This window comes from Neoarius graeffei, chromosome 3, assembly GCF_027579695.1.
Source record: "Neoarius graeffei isolate fNeoGra1 chromosome 3, fNeoGra1.pri, whole genome shotgun sequence".
NCBI lineage: Eukaryota > Metazoa > Chordata > Actinopteri > Siluriformes > Ariidae > Neoarius > Neoarius graeffei.
In genome coordinates, this window is record NC_083571.1 from 70,449,883 (window position 1) to 70,472,708 (window position 22,826).

Sequence of the window (22,826 nt, forward strand, 5' to 3'; positions counted from 1 at the left end):
CAGCCCAACTCAGCCGCGTTTGTAGTGGAAAAGCGGCACAAGTGTACCGTGGAAAATTATAGAATGACTGTATATTGTAAATATTGGCAACAGCGTTTTAGTTTCAGTCAACATTTTCTATTGGTGATGTGCCTTGAGATTTTTTCATTGAAAAAAGTGCGCCCTGGCTCATGAAAGGTTGAAAACCTTTTTTACAACACCTCTGATGCGGCTGGGGATGTAGAAATACGCGCTCATTACCTCTGCTGTTACACTACCTGTGACAGTAGCTTCTGCTGAAAGAAGCTTTTCAAAATTAAAACTGCTGAAGAAATACTTAAGGTCAACAATGAGTCAAGAACGTCTGAATGGGCTTGCTCTGATGAGCATCAACCAAGAGATCTCAAGAGAAATATCATTTGATGATATTATCAAGGAATATGCCATTAGGAAGACCAGACGAGTCCCATTGTAATGTTACTTCAATAACAAAGTACCCATAATAGCACTTTTGTTTGAAAATACAGCCCATTGATGTCCTAACAGGGTGCTTAAGTTTGCACAATTTAGAATTGTAGAATTTTTTATTCATTTAATTTGTTAATTCTTCAGAGATGACTTAACTTTTAATAGCAAAAAAGAAACTAAAAATAATTTCTTGTTTATTGTCCATGCACTACACTTTGAACAGGGTGCGGAAGAGTTTTTGCCCATTATATGGAGATATGTATTGAATTTGTGTGGTCATTTTACTTTGTGACACTTTATGTGAATAATGATAACAATAATGAAAAAGATAAAAATGACTTCTTGTTTATTGTCCATGCACCGTACATTGTTTAATAGTAATAGAATAGAGTGATTAGATTAAAGTGTTATTTAGATGTTATTAGAGGGGTTTTTTTCTTGGGGGGGGGGGGGCGCCAAAACTCAATCTCGCCTAGGGCAGCCAAAGACCTAGAGCCGGCCCTGGTTTCACGGTGTTATACATGTGTGATATCATGTTTCACGCATGTAGCATGTTGTTCGACCAAATCAACACAGCTATTGCCATGAGTCGCCGTTTCTTTTGGTACAAGTTAGAACGGTGCTTTTGATTGGCTCACTGCTAACTGCTGTCCAATTAAACTTCAGCTTTTATCTCATCTCATTATCTCTAGCCGCTTTATCCTTCTACAGGGTCGCAGGCAAGCTGGAGCCTATCCCAGCTGACTACGGGCGAAAGGCGGGGTACACCCTGGACAAGTCGCCAGGTCATCACAGGGCTGACACATCGACACAGACAACCATTCACACCCACATTCACACCTACGGTCAATTTAGAGTCACCAGTTAACCTAACCTGCATGTCTTTGGACTGTGGGGGAAACCAGAGCACCCGGAGGAAACCCACGCGGACACGGGGAGAACATGCAAACTCCACACAGAAAGGCCCTCGCCGGCCCCGGGGCTCGAACCCAGGACCTTCTTGCTGTGAGGCGACAGCGCTAACCACTACACCACCGTGCTGCCACTTCAGCTTTTATAATGAGCCTTATTTCGCTTCCCTCCCTTGCGACAGATCCACGTGCTTTGCTTCTGGTTGCTGATCAAAATATGTCAAAATGAAGTTTTTATCAGAAGGCTCCAATACAAAAGAATTAGAAAAGACGTCTAGAAATAAATGGAGATGGGAATGGTTAAGTGAGTGTGACAAAAACAGTGACAAATGGGGAATATGGCTGAGAAAACCGGACGTCCCGGGAGTTGCGACTGCTGTTCAAAGGCTATCAAGTACGGCTCCAGCGGGAAGAAGGGACTTAAAAGTCACGCCGATGAGACTAATCACTTTTCTGATTCTTGTGCTATGTAGTAATAAGTGAATTCAAAATATTTATTGAGCCCTGTGATGACCTGGCGACTTGTCCAGGGTGTACCCTGCCTTTCGCCCGTAGTCAGCTGGGATAGGCTCCAGCTTGCCTGCGACCCTGTAGAACAGGATAAAGTGGCTAGAGATAATGAGATAATGAGATGAAAATATTTATTGGTGATTTAAATTGTCGTCTGATAGTGTGATGTGCAAATGCAATGTGCTTTCTTCTAGAATTGAAATTATTCATCACAAGTATCTGCTTTTATAAACTTTTTTTTTTTACATTTGATTACCTTTCAATGATTAAATAAAAGTAAGGTAGGTCTTGAAATAAGTTTGTTAGCTTTTTTATCATCTTTTCTAATGTGGTTGTTAGGTTAAACTCATTTGTAGTCAGTAATGGATTATAAAATATAGATATTTTTGGATGGAAAAAGCTGAATCTTGTTATTTGCTAAAATCCAGGAGTTTCTGAGGACATCAAGACATGTGGCTCCTTATTTTAACTCAAGCTGTGTATATATTGTAAAAAAAACAAAAGGTATCACAGCAAAAGCATATTAAAAATGGTTGTTTCAACATTTAAATTAGTAGTTGCTAGATGTTTTGAAATATCAAGCCTTGTACTTGAAATATTATTTCAGATGACTTGATGAAATGTATTAAACAGTTGATGTGAATATGCAAATCATATAACTATTAATATTATAAATGTTTGCATGAGATTGCATGAGAGACAACCATTTTAACTTGTAATTAAATTTTTTTTTTTGAGCCCTAAGGGGGGCTCACCCCCCTTTGTAAACCCCCCCCCCCCCCCCCCCCCCCCCCGCATGGCTGCGCCATGCACGTCTGACTTTGTCAGACTTTTCAGGTTTGTGAAAATTTTATACTTGCACCTATGCTAGTATGAGTAGAGGTCAGAAGAAAGCGAAAAAGGTGATTTTCCACAACTTATCTATGCGAGCTGGGCTTTTCAAGCATGACTGCTATAAAAACTAAAAAAGGAGAGTGACTCAGAGCTGTTGAAGATCTTCGTGTGTGTCTGTCTTCAATTCCTGCGAGTATATCAGCTTTGTGTTCAACTAAACAGGCCCAGGTTTCACACTGAGTAAGTAAATTGTGAGTAAATTGAGATGAGATGATCATTATATTTCATTATATATACTTTTTGTGACATTTTTGTTTGGTGGTGTGCTGTGGGATTTTTCAAATGTAAAATATGTGCTGTGGCTCAAGAAAGGTTGGGAAACACTGGCCTAGTGTACTAAGATGTTTTTCCCATGTTGTAATCGCCTTTCTGTGGCCTTGGCTGGTGATAAGCAGGGTGCCTGAGTTCTCCATAACTATGCATCCGCCTGCACATACCAGAGCACGCCAGGTGCATGCTTTAACAAAGCTTCATAGGAAATCTTGAGCCAATCACGTGAAGATGCAAGCAGTAAGCGAATGCCTTTAGAGTATAATAGATAACAGCCACTAAAACACAACTCAGAGCACGCGCGTACTCTCACATCACTAGAGGTGATGTTCTGTTTTAATTTTCTTCCTTTCCTATCTTATATTTCTTTTATATGATTTACCACAATAAATAACAGAAAAGACAACTGCTAAGCATTCTGAAGTGTTTATTAGAAATTTCCATTACAATTTGGCGTCCCTGGGTGGGCCCTATGCATCTGATCCTCGGACGACGGAACCACGGGCGATTGCTCTAAGACAACGAGGGAGGCTCAGCCTCCTCTAAAAATGCCCTTATAACTTTAATGTGCGCATGAGTTTCTCCCCCTCGTGACAGCGCGATGCAGCGCAGCCTCAGTGGACTTCAATGGCATTGGGAGCTATGCGCTTTTCAGTCTCAAAATGCAAGACGGTTATTATCAACTATAGACAGGCAGCAGTGAATCTCAGTTCAGTCCCATGCGGATTCGCAAGTGCTGTGGTGTATTGTAAGAGATCAGCTTACATTTCGATTTCATTCATTACATACGGTTTCTACCAGCTTAAATATTTATTGGACAAATACTGCGAAAATGCCCGCCTACGGACTCCCACGGACTCCCAGCCTCAGTGGACTTCAATGGCATTTGGGAGCTATGCGCTTTTCAATCTCAAAATGCAAGATGGTTATTGGACAAATACTGCGAAAACGCCCACCTACGGACTCCGAGCCTCACATGGGAGGGACATGGCAGGTTCCGCGAGGAGACTGGTGATTGGTGAAAGTGGCCAGATATTTTCTTTGATTGACAGCTCGTTTCAACTATAGATAGGCAGCGGTGAATCTCAGTTCAGTCCCATGCGGATTCGCAAGTGCTGTGGTGTATTGTAAGAGATCAGCTTACATTTCGATTTCATTCATTACATACGGTTTCTACCAGCTTTTTTAGTTTCTATATATTTTCATTGTAAATATAGTGTTGTCAAGTTTGCTATCTTAGTTCCAGAAATTTCGTTTATTTGAGTGACTGAACTTGAACTTGAGGGGGCTAGTCAGCTAGCAAGAAAGCTGCGCACGGATGCCAAGCATTGCTGATTTAATTTTGGCGAAGCCATTTGCCAGTCTTCCTTTCGAGGAAAAAATTAAAATTAAAGAGACCAACGCTTTGCCCGTAGTCAGCTGGGATAGGCTCCAGCTTGCCTGCGACCCTGTAGAACAGGATAAAGCGGCTAGAGATAATGAGATGAGATGAGACCAACGCCTCAAACTGACTTGGTGAAAAAGGTAGGGAATAATACTCGTTCCTTTCAGCTCTCCTGGTACGAGAAAGTGAATTGGCTAACAGCAAGTGACCCACATCAACAACAGTAAATAGGCTACTTTAGTAATATGTCATGGATGGATCAAAAATATAGAATCTATTTAAAATGTTTATGCTGAGTATATTATATTGGAATATATATTTTTCTGGATATGAATTAAACAGCTACAATTTGGAAAACATTTTTAAACAAAAACACAGCCGAGAACATTTCACACTACAGACCTGGATTAAAAGTGAAGGGTTATCAAAATTGTCAATAAAACATTTCTCAGTCAAAATAAGTAAAATATAGGGAAAGTGTCATTGAATGAAATGTGTGGCACCCAGCTCTACTGCTGAGGTTCCTGACAAAGAGCTGCTTTTAATAATGATCAATTTTTAAACAACATGCCACAATTTTAAAATATAAAATGTTAAAATATACCCCCCCAACACCACCATCATGTATATTGGACAGTAGGCTAATGGGCCAAAAGAACCTGTTATTTCACAGTTTGTGACCCTGCCAACAATCAGCCAGATCAGAGGCAAGAGTATGGGCAAAATTGATGTTTTTTCTTTTAAAATCTGGAAATATCGTAACCGACCAGCCTCCCCTGTTTGAAAGACTACCAGCCGCCACTGGACGGAACACTCCCAAGGCTATGGTGCGGAGCTGAGAACTCGGACGAGAGACCAGGTCATCAGGGCTCACCGAACCAGTAAGTGATAACTTTGCATTCTTGTGTAAAGAAATTAGTGGAAACAGTATTTAAAGAATGATACAAGAAATGGACAGAGATTTGTCCTAGTATTTAAAGAATGATATAAGAGACAGACAGAGATTTGTCCTAGTCAATGAAGACTGATATAAGAGATGGACAGAAGTTTGTCCGAGCCCAGGAGGACTGCTAAGCTGTGGTACCATCAATATTACCCCTTTTCCACCAAATCAGTTCCAGGGCTGGTTCGGGGCCAGTGCTGGTGCTGGTTCACAACTCATTCAACTTACGAGCCAGCTGAGAACCATTTTGCTTTTCCATACTGTAGCTCGTGGTGCTAAGGGAAGCCACGTCATTACGTCGCTGTATACGTCAGTTACGTCATTGTATATGTCATTACGTCGCTGTATACATCAGTTATGTCGCTACGTTTGCATAAACCTTGTCGCGAATATCGAAGCAAAAACAACACGGAAGAAGCAGCAACAACAACAATAATAATAATGGATGACTTCGCGTTTGTACAGCTGCTGCTTCTCGCCGCTTAAAAATGGCTATCTTTCGCGGTCTTATTGTTGTTGGTCTTAACAACTCCGCCCCCCCGCTGATGTAAGCGGTTCTTTCCTCTGGCCCAGCAGAGAGTTGGTGCTAGCCTGGAACCGTTTTTTCTGGCCCCAGAGCCAGTTCTTTGTCAGTGGAAACAGAAAACCCGGTTCCAAACTAAGCCCTGGAACTGCTTTGGTGGAAAAGGGGCATATTTTTCCCGAAACGGATAAAACACAATTTTGAGACAATAAACCGCGAGTAGTTTATTGGGTTGTGTAAGAGAAAATCCGCCCAAGTGACGTCTAATAAGAACACACCAAAAGGATTATTGTGTCACATTTTTGGACATAGTCCAACTTGTTCTTCTTGTGATCCTAATAAAGAACTCAGCCATTGTTGTCATAACCTATTGATATAACAGTGTATAATAAGGAACAGAAACGGTAAGTTAAGGAAAGGAAGAAGCAAGTAAGCCTGAGGCTACATGTGCTATAATAAGAAGTGGGTGTTCCTATGACAACCCAAACATCCAGTTTATGAAAACCTCGTATGGGGAGGATTGTTTGGCACAGTTTGACATATGGGTAAAGGACTTAGGATTCCCTGAAAAGGGCAGTTTTAGTCCCAGGCAGATAGAACAGTTAGAAGAAAAGTTGAAACGGAAGGAAAAAGAAGAGTCTGCAGATAACGTTAAGTTCTTAGGGGACTGGAGGGCATTTTCTGCATGGAAAGAAGAAACACTTAAGAGAGAGTACGAAAGAGAGAAACAACAGGCAGGGCTCTCACCCTCTTCTCAGTGTTTGAAATTTCAGATGGACCCTGACCTGGAGTCTGCCCCACCACCCCGACACACACTGCCTCCTCAGCAAGGTGGAGCATCACTCCCACAAGCGCTTCACCCACAGAAAGGGGGAGAAGTTGAGACAAAGAAAAAAAAACTGAGCCTCTGGAATCTCTCCCAGCCTACCAGCTGCCTCCAGCATCAGCGCCTCTCAGCGCTTCTCTGTCACACACGAGATCTGGTCTTGCATATGGCGATGGAAGAGACACCCTCCTGGACCTGACCACATGCTCACCAGTGGGTCCACAAGGCCATAACCTAAAGTCTGAAGTCCTTCATCTTCCAATGGTGGAAGTGGCTGGAGCTGACAGCATGCTTCTAGTCCACAGACCCTGGATGACAGCAGATATGAAGGAAAGCATGGCTTCTCTTTCCAACGTGAGAGAGGTAGGAGGAAAGAGATTTGGTAACAAACTGTTGATGTTTTGCAGAGAATTCCAACCGACCACCCATGAACTTCGCCGCCTAATCATGACCAAGATGGGTATAGATTGGAACAAGGTTTCCAAAGAGTGGCCGGAAGCTGACCAGCGAATGACTACACCAGACTGGAGCGCAGCTGGCAATGGTGAGTACAGAGATACCATCACTGCTCTCTGTGCTCGTCTGGACAGTGCTTTTCCCTTGAACATAGACATTACTAAGATCAGTATGTGTAAGCAAGAAGATGGTGAAGTGGTGTCAGTGTTTCTTGCCCGTCTCACCGCCGCACATGAGAAAAAAACACAGTGGCCTGACCAGGCCCATGAACCTGGCTGCAGTGGAGGGCACTCCTGAGCCTCACCAAGATCGAGCAGTACGCTGTGCATGCAGAAAGTCTGATGAAAGGAAAGAAGAAGACAAAATCAACACAAACAGACCAAGACCTACACGCCACCACTCTCACTCTTCTCCAGACTGCTCAGCCTGGACCTAGAGGAAGAGGTCAAGGTAGGGGCTGAGACAGGATGACCTGGGGTGACTTGTCCTGGATAAAAGGCACAACCTGCTACAATGCAATCAGAAGGGACACATTGCTTGAGATTGTCTCCACAGTAGCAAGCAGAAGCCCTGTGAGGAGTACAGCAAAGCAGGCGGACTCCGGGAACGGGCCCCGCACAGAGAACAGGGGAGGTAACACACACACACACACACACCTGATGATACACATAGACAGGAGCATTCACATGATGTTAAACACATTAGTAGCAGCACCTGCATGCAACAGCAAGACTACACAGAAACGCCCGATACAGCAGTCCAGATAGATACACCTGAAGTTGCATTAAGTTTGTTAAAATACACAACTACTCCCTGCTCTAAACTCCCTTGTATGCCCCTCACTGTGTGTGGGCATGTGTTAACCTTTTTAGTAGATTCTGGAGCAGGACACTCAGTGATGCAGCATGGGGTACTTCCAGTTGACCCACCGCTCAGCTCAAATTCTATTCAGACGATGGCCATTTCAGGACAACCTGTAACCGAAACTTTCTCAGTTAACCTCCCGTGTAAAAGCAAGGGAGGAATAGTTATGTCCCACTCATTCCTCATCTCACATACATGTCCAGTAAATTTGTTAGCACGCGATTAATGTGCAAATTAGGAGTAAATCTCATGTCCACTCCAGATGGACTAACTATTGAAGTATTGAAGTAAGTGAAATGTGCGGTGTGCAGTATGGGTTTGGAAGCCCTCTGTATGTGTATGTCTGGTGGCTCTGCTCAGATCAACTCACATAAACTCCCAAACACCTTGTACAGCTCGCACACTTGAACACCTCATCAGTTGACACAGATTATATGAAAGAGGAAGATTTACATTGCACAGCACATGTTCACCAAGGTCAAGATATAGAGTTTGAAAAGTCTTGGTTTGCAGACCCCCACGCATGTGAAAGATTGACCCTCAAAACTACATATTGGTCTAAACATTATGGTGCTGTGCAGGTCCATTTTACTCGTTGTCCTAACAGCTGCATCAATGTTCAGCACAGTGTTCTCAAACATGTTATACGCGGCCTCATGTCAGAGGACTCTGAGGTCGACTGCTGCCAGCATGATTTCTTTGACATTGTTAATTCTATACCCCATGTCTCATTAGCAAAGCCACGAGCTGCCCATTGGACAGATGTGGGGGAGTGGGTCAAGAAGTGTGTAGCCAATGGCAATGAATGGTCCCAAACAGAGGACCCTAGTGTGTTGTTTTGCCAAAAGCTTGGGGTCTACAAACAAAGTCATGCTATGTGTGTGCATGTTAAGCGCAGCGTAATATTAGCCACTGATGACCGGGATCCTGGGGACCCTGGCTGTAGTGGCCTGTTTGTCTCTAGGCATAACTCCAGCAGAGGTGCACCCCAAATTGGCGGGAGTTCCAAATTCCGTTTGGGCGAAGGGTAAACATGATGTAGGCCTAATAAAGAATGCTGAACCAGTGGTGATCACCCCCAAATCAGATTTCAGGCCTAAACAGACCCAGTACCCACTCAAACCAGAAGCAATCACAGGTATAAGACCGGTCTTTGATTCGTTGCTGAAGGCAGATGTAATTGTCCCTTGCCAGGATTCTTCAGTGCGCACTCCTATTTTCCCAGTTAAGAAGGCAAGAAAACTGTCCCAGCCCGATGAGTGGAGGTTTGTCCAAGATCTGCAAGCAGTCAATGCTGCGGTTGTTCCGCACGTGCCTGACGTCCCTAAAGAGCACTCTGCAGACCACACCCACTCTGGGATTGCCTGACCCCAATAAACCATTTGTTCAAACTGTAGATGAAAAGAAGGGTTTCATGACCTCTTTTTTTTTTTTTTTTTTGCAGAAGCACAGGGATAGACTAAGACCTGTAGCCGACTTCTCCAGCAAATTGGACCCAGTGGTGGCTGGACTTCCTGTTTGCCTGCGTGCAGTTGCTGCAGCTGAAAAGGTGGTAACTGCTTCCAGAAATATTGTGGGGTACTCTCACCTCACCCTTTTGGTCCAACATGCTGTCTCCCTGCTTCTGTTGGAGAAAAAGATGTCACATTTGTCAGCACAGAGATGGTTAAAGTATAACACTGTCATACTTGATATGTCTAACATCATTGTGAAACGTTGTTCTGTTCTGAATTCTGTCTCTCTTCTCCCTACAAAGGACGATGGAGAGCCACATGACTGTGTTGCTCTCACTAACGATTTTTGTTTCCCCAGGGCAGACTTAAAGAGCGACCCTTTGGAAAATCCAGACATGGTCCTCTATGTGGATGGTTCAGCCTCCAGAGACTCAGAGACGGGAAAGAACAAAGTAGGTTTTGCCGTAGTCTCAGATTACAAGGTCCTCAAGGCGTCGTGTCTGTCCTCAAATCTGTCGGCGCAGGCCGCAGAGCTCTGTGCCCTCATTGAGGCATGCAAGTTGGCGGTAGGGCAATCTGTCAATATTTTTATGGACAGTAGGTATGCATTTGGCGTTGTGCACGATTTTGGCACCATTTGGAAACACAGAAATTTTCTCACTAGCACAAGATCTCTCACTGCACATCATAAACTGGTCTCTGAGTTGTTGGATGCTATTCTACTCCCTAGAGCCATTGCTGTGTGTAAGTGTGCTGCCCCTACTAACAATACTGATCTTGTGTCTCAAGAGAATGCCAGGGCGGACGCGGCAGCTAAGTGTGCAGCCTCAGCTTCCAGTTCACCCTCTAACCTTGCTTTTCCTCAGGTTTCTACCCCCTGTTTACAGCTAGCAGACCTTCAGAGCACTGCCACTCAGGACGAGAGACGAGTCTGGAAACAGGCAGGCAGGCTGTATCTTTGCAAACTTGGTCTGGGTTTGTCCCTCGGGCCATCCCTGTCTACCAAAATACATGTTCCCTTTCTATGCAAAATTGGCACATGGGCTCACCCATGTGTCAAAAGGGGGGATGGTCACAGAAGTAACAAAGAGATGGTTCACAAAGGGTTTTTCAAATTATGCTGTGAAATTTTGCAAGCAATGCTTGATATGTGCACAACATAATGCAGGTCAAGGTATCAGACTAACTCAAGCAGCACACCCAATACCAGACAAACCATTTGATCATCTCCAAATGGACTTCATTGAACTGACACCTAGTGAAGGGAAAAGGTATTGCCTGGTAATAGTTGACATGTTTTCAAAATGGGTTGAAGTATTTCCCACAGTTAAACAAGACTCAGAGGCAGTAGTCAAAGCACTCCTGAGAGATATAATTCCTAAGTGGGGTATACCTAGCAAAATCTCAAGTGACAATGGAACACCCTTTGTTAATGCAGCCCTAAAGAAAATAGGAGCATTCCTAGGGATAGACCTGAAACAACATTGTGCCTACCATCCTGCCAGTGCAGGAGCAGTAGAGAGGGAAAATGGGTCACTTAAAAATAAACTAAGGAAAGCTTGTGCAGAAACAGGGCTAGGATGGACAAAGGTCCTCCCTGTAGTATTCACACAAATGAGGATGCAAACTAGGCCTAAACATGGGTTAAGCCCATTCGAAATTCTGTTTGGGCAAGTACCCAACACGGGGATAGGGCCAGCTCAAGGAACACTGCTGGACACCACACTGTGTGATGATGCAATGTTGAATTACTGTGCAATGTTGTCCTCTACTTTGAAATCTGTCCACAAACAGGTAAAAGAAGCACTTCCCAAACCCGCTGAGGGACCTCTGCACGATCTACAACCAGGAGATTGGCTCGTGGTGAAGGACTTCCGACGAACCAAGTGGAACAAGCCACGGTGGAATGGCCCATTCCAGGTCCTGCTCACGACCCCAATGGCAGCGAAGGTCACAGGCAGAGTGACGTGGATCTACGCTAGCCACTGCAGGAGGGTTCCTGAACCGGCTGAGCAGGAGGAAGAGGAAGGCCTAAGTGACCCAGACGCTGACTAAAGCTCGTGAGGAAGAAAGGCATCACTGCATGGAACAGTGCGAGTATCACATCAATCACGCACGCACCCTCAATAGGGAAGAGTATTTCAGTGTCTAGCCGATAGATAAGTCTTAGGGTTTCGAGTTTCCTCCAAGTCCCAGTGAGGTGGGACGAGGGCTGATAGGGCGTGCCCGCCCTCTGAGCACCAATACACATCAAGAAGGGCAAGGGTTAACTCGGTAACATCATTGAGGCACTGAACAAGATGCACAAGGTTGCTGAACAATTACGAGCAGACGAACATGGAGGAGACAAAGACAGCTGGTGGCATTGGTTTAGTGGATGGAAGACTCTAATTCTATCCACCATACCGGTCCTGGGCTTAGTGATTGTGATGCTATGTTTGCTCCCTGTTTTCTGTCAATGTTGTATGTCTGTGTTTCAGAGGCAGCTGACAAATATCGGTTACTAGATGGTGAAAATAGACTCAGACGACTTGCCTGACTGGCCTCCAAACCCACACGAAGACTATAACCCACCGTTCGATGACATCAGCACAGTTGACATGAAACTAGTCCTGACTTAAAACACTTTCATTATGGTTGCTTTTCTGTTCTATTGTTTCCTGATCTATGTATATAGCTTGCTAGCATTAACTTTAAGACGTCTATGTCTTACAAAACAGCCTTAGCATTATCCCTGTACACTCAATGACGTGTTAAGTCGAATCTCTCTGGGAACTCTTACCACTGAAATTGTGTACATTTCTTTCTTTAGCAGTTATTATCCTGCAGGATAAAAAGGGGGGAAATGTGAGGGAAATTTAGTGAATGAACATTCCTATTCTCTGTGTTTCTGTGTGTTGAGCTCAAGTGGCCTAGTGTACTGAGAAAGATGTTTTTCCCATGTTGTAATCACCTTTCTGTGGCCTTGGCTGGTGATAAGCAGGGTGCCTGAGTTCTCCATAACTACGCATCCACCTGCACATACCAGAGCACGCCAGGTGCACGCTTTAACAAAGCTTCACAGAAAATCTTGAGCCAATCACGTGAAGATGCAAGCAGTAAGCGAATGCCTTTAGAGTAGAATAGATAACAGCCACTAAAACACAACTCAGAGCATGCGTGTACTCTCACATCACTAGAGGTGATGTTCTGTTTTAATTTTCTTCCTTTCCTATCTTATTTCTTTTATATGATTTTACCATAAATAACTGAAAAGACAACTGCTAAGCGTTCTGAAGTGTTTATTAGAAATTTCCATTACACCCTTTAGAATTTTCTATATTTCTGCATAAATATGACCTAAAACATCATCAGATTTTCACACAAGTCCTAAAAGTAGATAAAGAGAACCCAGTTAAATGAGACAAAAATATTATACTTGGTCATTTATTTATTGAGGAAAATGATCCAATATTATATATCTGTGAGTGGCAAAAGTATGTGAACCTCTAGGATTAGCAGTTAATTTGAAGGTGAAATTAGAGTCAGGTGTTTTCAATCAATGGGACGACAATCAGGTGTGAGTGGGCACCCTGTTTTATTTAAAGAACAGGGATCTATCAAAGTCTGATCTTCACAACACATGTTTGTGGAAGTGTATCATGGCATGAACAAAGGAGATTTCTGAAGACCTCAGAAAAAGCATTGTTGATGCTCATCAGGCTGGAAAAGGTTACAAAACCATCTCTAAAGAGTTTGGACTCCACCAATCCACAGTCAGACAGATTATGTACAAATGGAGGAAATTCAAGACCATTGTTACCCTCCCCAGGAGTGGTCAACCAAAGATCACTCCAAGAGCAAGGCGTGTAATAGTCAGCAAGGTCACAAAGGACCCCAGGGTAACTTCTAAGCAAATGAAGGCCTCTCTCACATTGGCTAATATTAATGTTCATGAGTCCACCATCAGGAGAACACTGAACAGCAGTCATGTGCATGGCAGGGTTGCAAGGAGAAAGCCACTGCTGTCATGCTCCACCCCGGACTTCCACTCCGGAGATTACTTATCTCCCAGGTCAGCGCTAATCCGGATCCGGGATGGGAATTCCATCTAGCCTGCATTTCACTTCCTGGTTCTCTCTGCTTTGTATAAATAAGCTGATCTCAGACCCTGACTTTGCCAGAACGTCTCTTTTTGCTATTCTAGCCATTTCTGTGCCTTTATTGTGTTTTGTGGTTTTTGCTCAAGCTATTTTTCTCATTCATGGTTTTTGCACTAAGGGTTTTTTCTAGTTCATGGTTTTTGCACTTAGGGTTTTTTCTTGTTTCTGTTGTTTTTTGTTTTGCTGTAGTGTTTTTGTCCTTGTCTGTCTCATGTTTCTGTCAATTTTTTTGTCTCTTTGTACCTGGACTATTTTTGACATTTGTTTGTTTACCTTTTTTGCCACACCCTTTCCCTGGATTAAATTTCATTATTTATTGGATTACTGCCTGTGTGTTCTGCTTCTGGATCCTAATCTCACCACCCCTAACAACTGCTCTCCAAAAAGAACATTGCTGCACGTCTGCAGTTTGCTAAAGATCACGTGGACAAGCCAGAAGGCTAATGGAAAAATGTTTTGTGGATGGATGACACAAAAATATAACTTTTTGTTTTAAATGAGAAGTGTTATGTTTGGAGAAAGGAAAACACTGCATTCCAGCATAAGAACCATATTCCATCTGTGAAACATGGTGGTGGTAGTATCATGGTTTGGGCCTGTTTTGCTGTATCTGGGCCAGGATGGCTTGCCATGATTGATGGAACAATGAATTCTGAATTATACCAGCGAATTCTAAAGGAAAATGTCAGGACATCTGTCCATGAACTGAATCTCAAGAGAAGGTGAGTCATGCAGCAAGACAATGACTCTAAGCACACAAGTCGTTCTACCAAAGAATGGTTAAAGAAGAATAAAGTTAATGTTTTGGAATGGCCAAGTCAAAGTCCTGACCTTAATCCAATCAAAATGTTGTAGAAGGACCTGAAGCGAGCATTTCATGTGAGGAAATCTACCAAAATCCCAGAGTTGAAGTTGTTCTGTACAGAGGAATGGGCTAAAATTCCTCCAAGCCAGTGCGCAGGACTGATCAACAGTTACCAGAAATGTTTAGTTGCAGTTATTGTGTCATGATCCGCGCCGGACTTCCACTCCGGAGATTTATTATCTCCCAGCTCAGTGCAATCCTGATCCAGGACGGGACTTCCATCTTGCCAGCATTCACTTCCTGGTCTGCTCTGCTGTGTATAAATAGGCCATTCTCAGAAGGGGACTTTGCCAGAACGTCTTGTCTGTTTTTCACGTTGTCTCTGTGCCATTATTGCTTCCTGGATTTTTGCTCTCTGTTTTGCCTAGTCTTTGCCACAGTTTTTTGCACTCATGTTTTGTTTTTTCATGTTTTTGTGCCATGTTTTTTGTCTCCAGTTTTTGTCAGGACTGTTTTTTCATCTTTTTTCATACCAGCGTTTAGTCTTTGCCTACCTCGTTTTTGTCTGGACTATTTTTGCTATTTTTGTTCATTTACTTTTTTGGATTTCAATTAAATCTTTTTTTTTTATTCACTGGCTTTTCTGGTTTGTGTTTCTGCTTTTGGATCCTAACTCACCACATCTCGTCATTCATAACAGTATGTTCTGGCCCAACATGGATCCAGCGGAACTTAACCATCTGAGAACGGCTATGCAGCAGCAAGGAGCCCTCCTTGGGACCCACCAACAGGAGCTCAGACAGATCACCCAGAACCTGGCCACCCTGTCCGTCTCACTCAACCTCCTAGCCACACAACTCCAGCACTCCCAAGCCGTGTCTACCCCTGCCCAGCCATCTCTTTCTTCACCCCCCCGCCACTGCTGCTCTCCACGAACCAAGACTCCCTTTGCCTCAACCCTACAGTGGAGAACCAGGTACCTGCAGATCTTTTTTGTCACAGTGTTCACTGATCTTGGAGCTTCAACCTCTGGCTTTCCCCACAGAACGCTCCCGGGTAGCCTATACCATCACACTCCTTACCGGCAAGGCCAGGGAATGGGGGATGGTGGTCTGGGACGCTGACACACCCTGTTGTTCCAGCTTCAAGGAATTCTCTGAGGAAATGAGGCGAACATTTGACTGCTCTTTGTGCAACCAGGAGGTGGCAAGAGAGCTCATGGAGCTGCAGCAGGGGCCCCGATCTACCTCGGATTATGCCATCGAGTTCCGGACATTGGCAGCATCATGCAGTTGGAATGAGAGTGCCCTGGTCAACACGTTCCTACATGGCTTATCCGACGCCATCAAGGATGAACTCTTCTCATGGGAACTGCCGTCGGATCTCTCCTGCCTGATGGACCTTGCCAATCGTATTGACGCATGGGTTCAACAATGGCGGAGAGAGAGGAGCCACCTCAACTTCAGCCCCTCTCCACCACCCACCTCGTCTGTCGAACCCATGCAGGTAGATCGGGTATGGGTGTCAGCGGAGGAACGACTGCACCGACAGTGCATGGGGGCTTGCTTCTACTGTGTTCAGCAGGGACACATCTGCCGAGCCTGCCTGCTAAAAGGATGAGCCCACTAGTGAATCGAGGGGCCCTGGTGGGCAATGCTTGGAACCAGTCCCCTGCCGACTGACCATTGCTCCCCATTATCATCACTCAACAACTGGCATCACCGTCTTCAGGTGCTCGTCAACTCAGGAGTGGACAGGAACCTGATCTGCTCCGCCACAACCAAGGATCTCGGAATCCCGTTACTCGCCCTTGAGGTCCCTCTCACCGTCCTGACACTCAATGGCACTGGCTTGACCACCATCACTCACCTCACCACCCCGCTCACCTTAAGGATTTCAGGCAATCACTCTATACAACTTCACGTCATGAACAACCCTCACATTCCTGTTATTCTTGGACTACCCTGGTTGATTCAGCACAACCCCCACTTAAACTGGACTGATCATACCATCTTAGGCTGGAGTCCTTCCTGCCTGGCCTCCTGCCTGAACTCCGCTCTGCCTCCCACCAAACCACCTCAGCCCTCAGCCAGCGAGTTTCCCGACCTTTCTCATGTGCCTCTGGAATATCTGGACCTCAAGCCTGTCTTCAGTAAGACCCAAGCAGTGTCCCTTCCCCCGCATAGGCCCTATGACTGTGGTATCGACCTCCTGCCAGGGACTGCACCATCCAAGGGACGTCTCTACTCTCTTCCCCCACCAAGAGACAAGCCATGGAGAAATACATCACTGAGTCTCTGGCAGCTGGGATCATGCACCCTTCCTCCTCCCCAGCAGGGGCGTGATTCTTTGTGGAGAAGAAAGACAAGTCGCTCCGCCCCTGCATTGACGATCAAGGTCTCAACACCATCATGGTCAAGAACCACTACCCAGTACCGCTCATGACTACAGCTTTCGAACTACTCCAGGGAGCTAAGGTGTTCACCAAACTGGACTTGCGCAATGCCTATCACCTAGTTAGGATCAGGGAAGGGGACGAGTGAAAGACGGCCTTCAACACCACCACAGGCCACTATGAGTACCTCGTAGTTCCTTTCGGCCTGACGAACGTGCTCGCCGTATTCCAGGCATTGGTTAAGGATGTCTTGAGGGACTTTCTTAACACCTTTGTCTTTGTTTACCTGGATGATATCTTGGTTCTCTCTTGCTCCCTGGAGGAACATCGGGGTCACGTCCGGCTGGTTCTTCAATGCCTGCTGGAGAATAAGCTGTTCGTTAAAGCAGAGAAGAGCGAGTTCCACCAAGGCTCTCTCTCGTTCCTGGGGTTCATCATCTCTCCAGCAAAGATACAGATGGACCCCCTCAAGCTGGAGGCAGTCGTTGACTGGCCCACCCCATCTTCGAGACGAGAGCTCCAGCACTTCCTGGGGTTTGCCAACCTTTTACAGGCATTTCATCCGCAACTTCAGCATGGTGGCCAGACCTCTCTCAGCCCTGACTTCAACCAAGACCAAGTTCAAGTGGGGGGAGGAAGCAGAGAAAGCCTTTTCCAGTCTCAAGCATAGGTTTACCACAGCACCCATTCTCACCATACCCGATTCTACCAAGCAGTTTATTGTCGAGGTTGACACCTCCGAGTCAGGGGTCGGCGCCATGCTATCCCAGAGAGCCAACAACAACAAGGTCCACCCATGCTCCTTCTCCCACCGGCTATCCCCAGCCAAACGAAACTATGACATCGGCGACCAAGAACTAATGGCTGTGAAACAGCCTTGGAGGAGTGGAGGCACTGGCTTGAGGGGTCTGACCTCCCATTCCTAGTCTGGACTGACCATAAAAACCTGGAATACCTCAAGTCTGCCAAACATCTCAACTCCCGTCAAGCCCGTTGGTCTCTCTTCTTCTCCCGGTTCAACTTCACGCTCTCCTACCACCCAAGGTCCAAGAATGGCAAACCCAACACCCTGTCCAGGATGTTCTCTTCCCACCAAGAGGAGTCCAAGCCACCCGAGACTATCCTTCCTCCACGCTGCCTGGTGGGAGCTGCAATTCTAGTGGTTGAGACACTCGTGCAGAAGGCCCTGGAGCGGGACCCGGTGAAGGTAACTCCAACAATATTCCTCATAACCATCTGTTTGTTCCCTGTCATGTACGAACTCAAGTGCTGCAGTGGGGTCACAGTTCCAAGCTGGCCTGTCATCTGGGAGCTGCCCGAACCCTGGCTCTCATCCAGCAGCGCTTTTCATCAAGGAGGACGTCCAGGAGTTCGTGGCAGCCTGCAACACATGCTTCCAGAACAAGACAGCCAATCGACCCCCTGCCAACTTACTAAGACCCCTTCCTATTCCGCATCAACCTTGGTCTCACATCGCCCTGGACTTCATCATAGGACTCCCCAACTCAGGTGGCAATACATGCATCCTCACGGTCGTTGACTGTTTTTCTAAGACTGTCCATTTCATTCCTCTGCCCAAGCTCCCCTCAGCCAAAGAGACTGCAGAACTACACATCCACCACGTTTTCCGCCTACATGGTCTGCCTACCAACATAGTTTCTGACTGGGGTCCTCAGTTCACTGCACAGTTCTGGAGAGCCTTCTGCAAACTCATCGGGGCCACCAGTAGTCTCTCCTCAGGCTTCCACCCACATACCAACAGCCAGGCAGAACGGGCTAACCAGGATTTTGAGGTTGCACTCAGGTGCATGAGATGCCAGTTTTTGGAGCAAGTACCTACCTTGGATCAAATACACACACAACACTCTCCCTTCCTGTGCCACAGGTCTCACTAGGGTACCAACGACCACTGTTCCCCAGCCAGGAGGAGAAGGTCACCGTAGCATCAGCCCAGGCCTTTATACACTGCTGCAGGAGGACGTGGACATTGGCCTGGAGAAGGCTCATTCACGCCGCACTCGCATCCAAGAAGCAGGCAGACAAACGTCGCTCCAAGGCACCCACCTAATGAGTGGGTCAACAAGTTATGCTCTCCACGCACCACTTGCCACTTGGGGCTGTCTCTCGCAAGCTGGCACCCAGGTTCCTTGGACCCTTCCTCATCAAGAAGGTAATCAACCCATGTTCCGTTAGACTGGCATTACCACTCACCATGCGACGTGTTCACCCTATCTTTCATGTATCACAGCTTAAACCTCTGATTGATTATATATATATATATATATATATATATATATATATATATATATATATATACCGTGGGGCAAAAAAGTATTTAGTCAGCCACCAATTGTGCAAGTTCTCCCACTTTAAAAAGATGAGAGGCCTGTAATTTTCATCATAGGTACACTTCAACTATGAGAGACAGAATAGGGGGGAAAGAATCCAGGAAATCACATTGTAGGATTTTTAATGAATTAATTGGTAAATTCCTCGGTAAAATAAGTATTTGGTCACCTACAAACAAGCAAGATTTCTGGCTCTTACAGACCTATAACAACTTCTTTAAGAGGCTCCTCTGTCCTCCACTCGTTACCTGTATTAATGGCACCTGTTTGAACTCGTTATCAGTATAAAAGACACCTGTCCACAACCTCAAACAGTCACACTCCAAACTCCACAATGGCCAAGACCAAAGAGCTGTCAAAGGACACCAGAAACAAAATTGTAGACCTGCATCAGGCTGGGAAGACTGAATCTGCAATAGGTAAGCAGCTTGGTGTGAAGAAATCAACTATGGGAGCAATTATTAGAAAATGGAAGACATACAAGACCACTGATAATCTCCCTCGATCTGGGGCTCCATGCAAGATCTCACCCCGTGAGGTCAAAATGATCACAAGAACGGTGAACAAAAATCCCAGAGCCACACAGGGGGACCTAGTGAATGACCTGCAGAGAGCTGGGACCAAAGTAACAAAGGCTACCATCAGTAACACACTATGCCACCAGGGACTCAAATCCTGCAGTGCCAGACGTGTCCCCCTGCTTAAGCCAGTACATGTCCAGGCCCGTCTGAAGTTTGCTAGAGAGCATTTGGATGATCCAGAAGAGGATTGGGAGAATGTCATATGGTCAGATGAAACCAAAATAGAACTTTTTGGTAAAAACTCAACTTGTCGTGTTTAGAGGAGAAAATGCTGAGTTGCATCCAGAGAACATCATGCCTACTGTGAAGCATGGGGGTGGAAACATCATGCTTTGGGGCTGTTTTTCTGCAAAGGGACCAGAACGACTGATCCGTGTAAAGGAAAGAATGAATGGGGCCATGTATCGTGAAATTTTGAGTGAAAACCTCCTTCCGTCAGCAAGGGCATTGAAGATGAAATGTGGCTGGGTCTTTTAGCATGACAATGATCCCAAACACACTGCCCAGGCAATGAAGGAGTGACTTCGTAGGAAGCATTTCAAGGTCCTGGAGTGGCCTAGCCAGTCTCCAGATCTCAACCACATAGAAAATCTTTGGAGGGAGTTGAAAGTCTGTGTTGCCCAGCGACAGCCCCAAAACATCACTGCTCTAGAGGAGATCTACATGGAGGAATGGGCCAAAATACCAGCAACAGTGTGAAAACCTTGTGAAGAATTACAGAAAACGTTTAACTTCTGTCATTGCCAACAAAGGGTATATAACAAAGTATTGAGATGAACTTTTGTTATTGACCAAATACTTATTTTCCACCATAATTTGCAAATAAATTCTTTAAAAATCAGACAGTGTGATTTTCTGGATTTTTTTCTCATTTTGTCTCTCATAGTTGAGGTATACCTATGATGAAAATTACAGGCCTCTCATCTTTTTAAGTGGGAGAACTTGCACAATTGGTGACTGACTATAAAACCCCGATTCCAAAAAAGTTGGGACAAAGTACAAATTGTCAATAAAAATGGAATGCACTGATGTGGAAGTTTCAAAATTCCATATTTTATTCAGAATAGAACATAGATGACATATCAAATGTTTAAACTGAGAAAATGTATCATTTAAAGAGAAATTAGGTGATTTTAAATTTCATGACAACACATCTCAAAAACGTTGGGACAAGGCCATGTTTACCACTGTGAGACATCTCCTTTTCTCTTTACAACAGTCTGTAAACGTCTGGGGACTGAGGAGACAAGTTGCTCAAGTTTAGGGATAGGAATGTTAACCCATTCTTGTCTAATGTAGGATTCTCGTTACTCAACTGACTTAGGTCTTTTTTTGTCGTATCTTCCGTTTTATGATGCGCCAAATGTTTTCTACGGGTGAAAGATCTGGACTGCAGGCTGGCCAGTTCAGTACCCAGACCCTTCTACGCAGCCATGATGCTGTAATTGATGCAGTATGTGGTTTGGCATTGTCACGTTGGAAAATGCAAGGTCTTCCCTGAAAGAGACATCGTCTGGTTGGAAGCATATGTTGCTCTAGAACCTGGATATACCTTTCAGCATTGATGGTCTTTCCAGATGTGTAAGCTGCCCATGCCACACGCACTAATGCAACCCCATACTATCAGAGATGCATGCTTCTGAACTGAGCGCTGATAACAACTTGGGTCGTCCTTCTCCTCTTTAGTCCGAATGACACGGCGTCCCTGATTTCCACAAAGAACTTCAAATTTTGATTCGTCTGACCACAGAACAGTTTTCCACTTTGTCACAGTCCATTTTAAATGAGCCTTGGCCCAGAGAAGACGTCTGTGCTTCTGGATCATGTTTAGGTACGGCTTCTTCTTTGAACTATAGAGTTTTAGCTGGCAACGGCGGATGGCACCGTGAATTGTGTTCACAGATAATGTTCTCTGGAAATATTCCTGAGCCCATTTTGTGATTTCCAGTACAGAAGCATGCCTGTTTGTGATGCAGTGCCGTCTAAGGGCCCGAAGATCACGGGCACCCAGTATGGTTTTCCGGCCTTGACCCTTACGCACAGAGATTCTTCCAGATTTCTGAATCTTTTGATGATATTATGCACTGTAGATGATGACATGTTCAAACTCTTTGCAATTTTACACTGTCGAACTCCTTTCTGATATTGATCCACTATTTGTCGGCGCAGAATTAGGGGGATTGGTGATCCTCTTCCCATCTTTACTTCTGAGAGCCGCTGCCACTCCAAGATGCTCTTTTCCCAGTCATGTTAATGACCTATTGCCAATTGACCTAATGAGTTGCAGTTTGGTCCTCCAGCTGTTCCTTTTTTGTACCTTTAACTTTTCCAGCCTCTTATTGCCCCTGTCCCAACTTTTTTGAGATGTGTTGCTGTCATGAATATGAGCCAATATTTGGCATGAAATTTCAAAATGTCTCACTTTCGACATTTGATATATTGTCTATGTTCTATTGTGAATACAATATCAGTTTTTGAGATTTGTAAATTATTGCATTCCGTTTTTATTTACAATTTGTACTTTGTCCCAACTTTTTTGGAATCGGGGTGTGTGTATGTGTGTGTGTGTGTGTGTGTGTGTGTGTATATATATATATATATATATATATATATATATATATATATATATATATATATATATACGTATGTGTGTATATATATATATATATACGTATGTATGTATGTGTACACACACACGCAGAGTTAGGTCCATATATATTTGGACACTGACACAAATTTTCTTTTTTTTACCTGTTTACTGAAACATATTCAAGTGATAGTTATATAATGGACATGGGCATAAAGTCCAGACTTTCAGCTTTCATTTGAGGCTATCCACATTAAAACTGGATCAAGGGTTTAGGAGTTTCAGCTCCTTAACATGTGCCATCCTGTTTTTAAAGGGACCAAAAGTAATTGGACAATTGACTCAAAGGCTATTTCATGGGCAGGTGCGGGCAATTCCTTCGTTATGTCATTCTCAATTAAGCAGATAAAAGGCCTGGAGTTGATTTGAGGTGTGGTGCTTGCATTTGGAAAATTTTGCTGTGAAGAAAACATGCGGTCAAAGGAG

General features: G+C 44.7%; 1 protein-coding gene across 1 annotated transcript in view; it reads right to left on the reverse strand.

The window, feature by feature from the left end:
- The window catches only part of odam (odontogenic, ameloblast associated), a 34,292-nt gene extending 15,461 nt beyond the window's left edge, over positions 1–18,831 (reverse strand). Inside the window, exon 1 of the mRNA XM_060915686.1 lies at positions 18,725–18,831. Within this exon, the coding sequence (XP_060771669.1) occupies positions 18,725–18,831 (107 nt within the window). The remainder of the gene's footprint in view (positions 1–18,724) is intronic.
- Between the last annotated feature and the right edge of the window lie 3,995 nt (positions 18,832–22,826).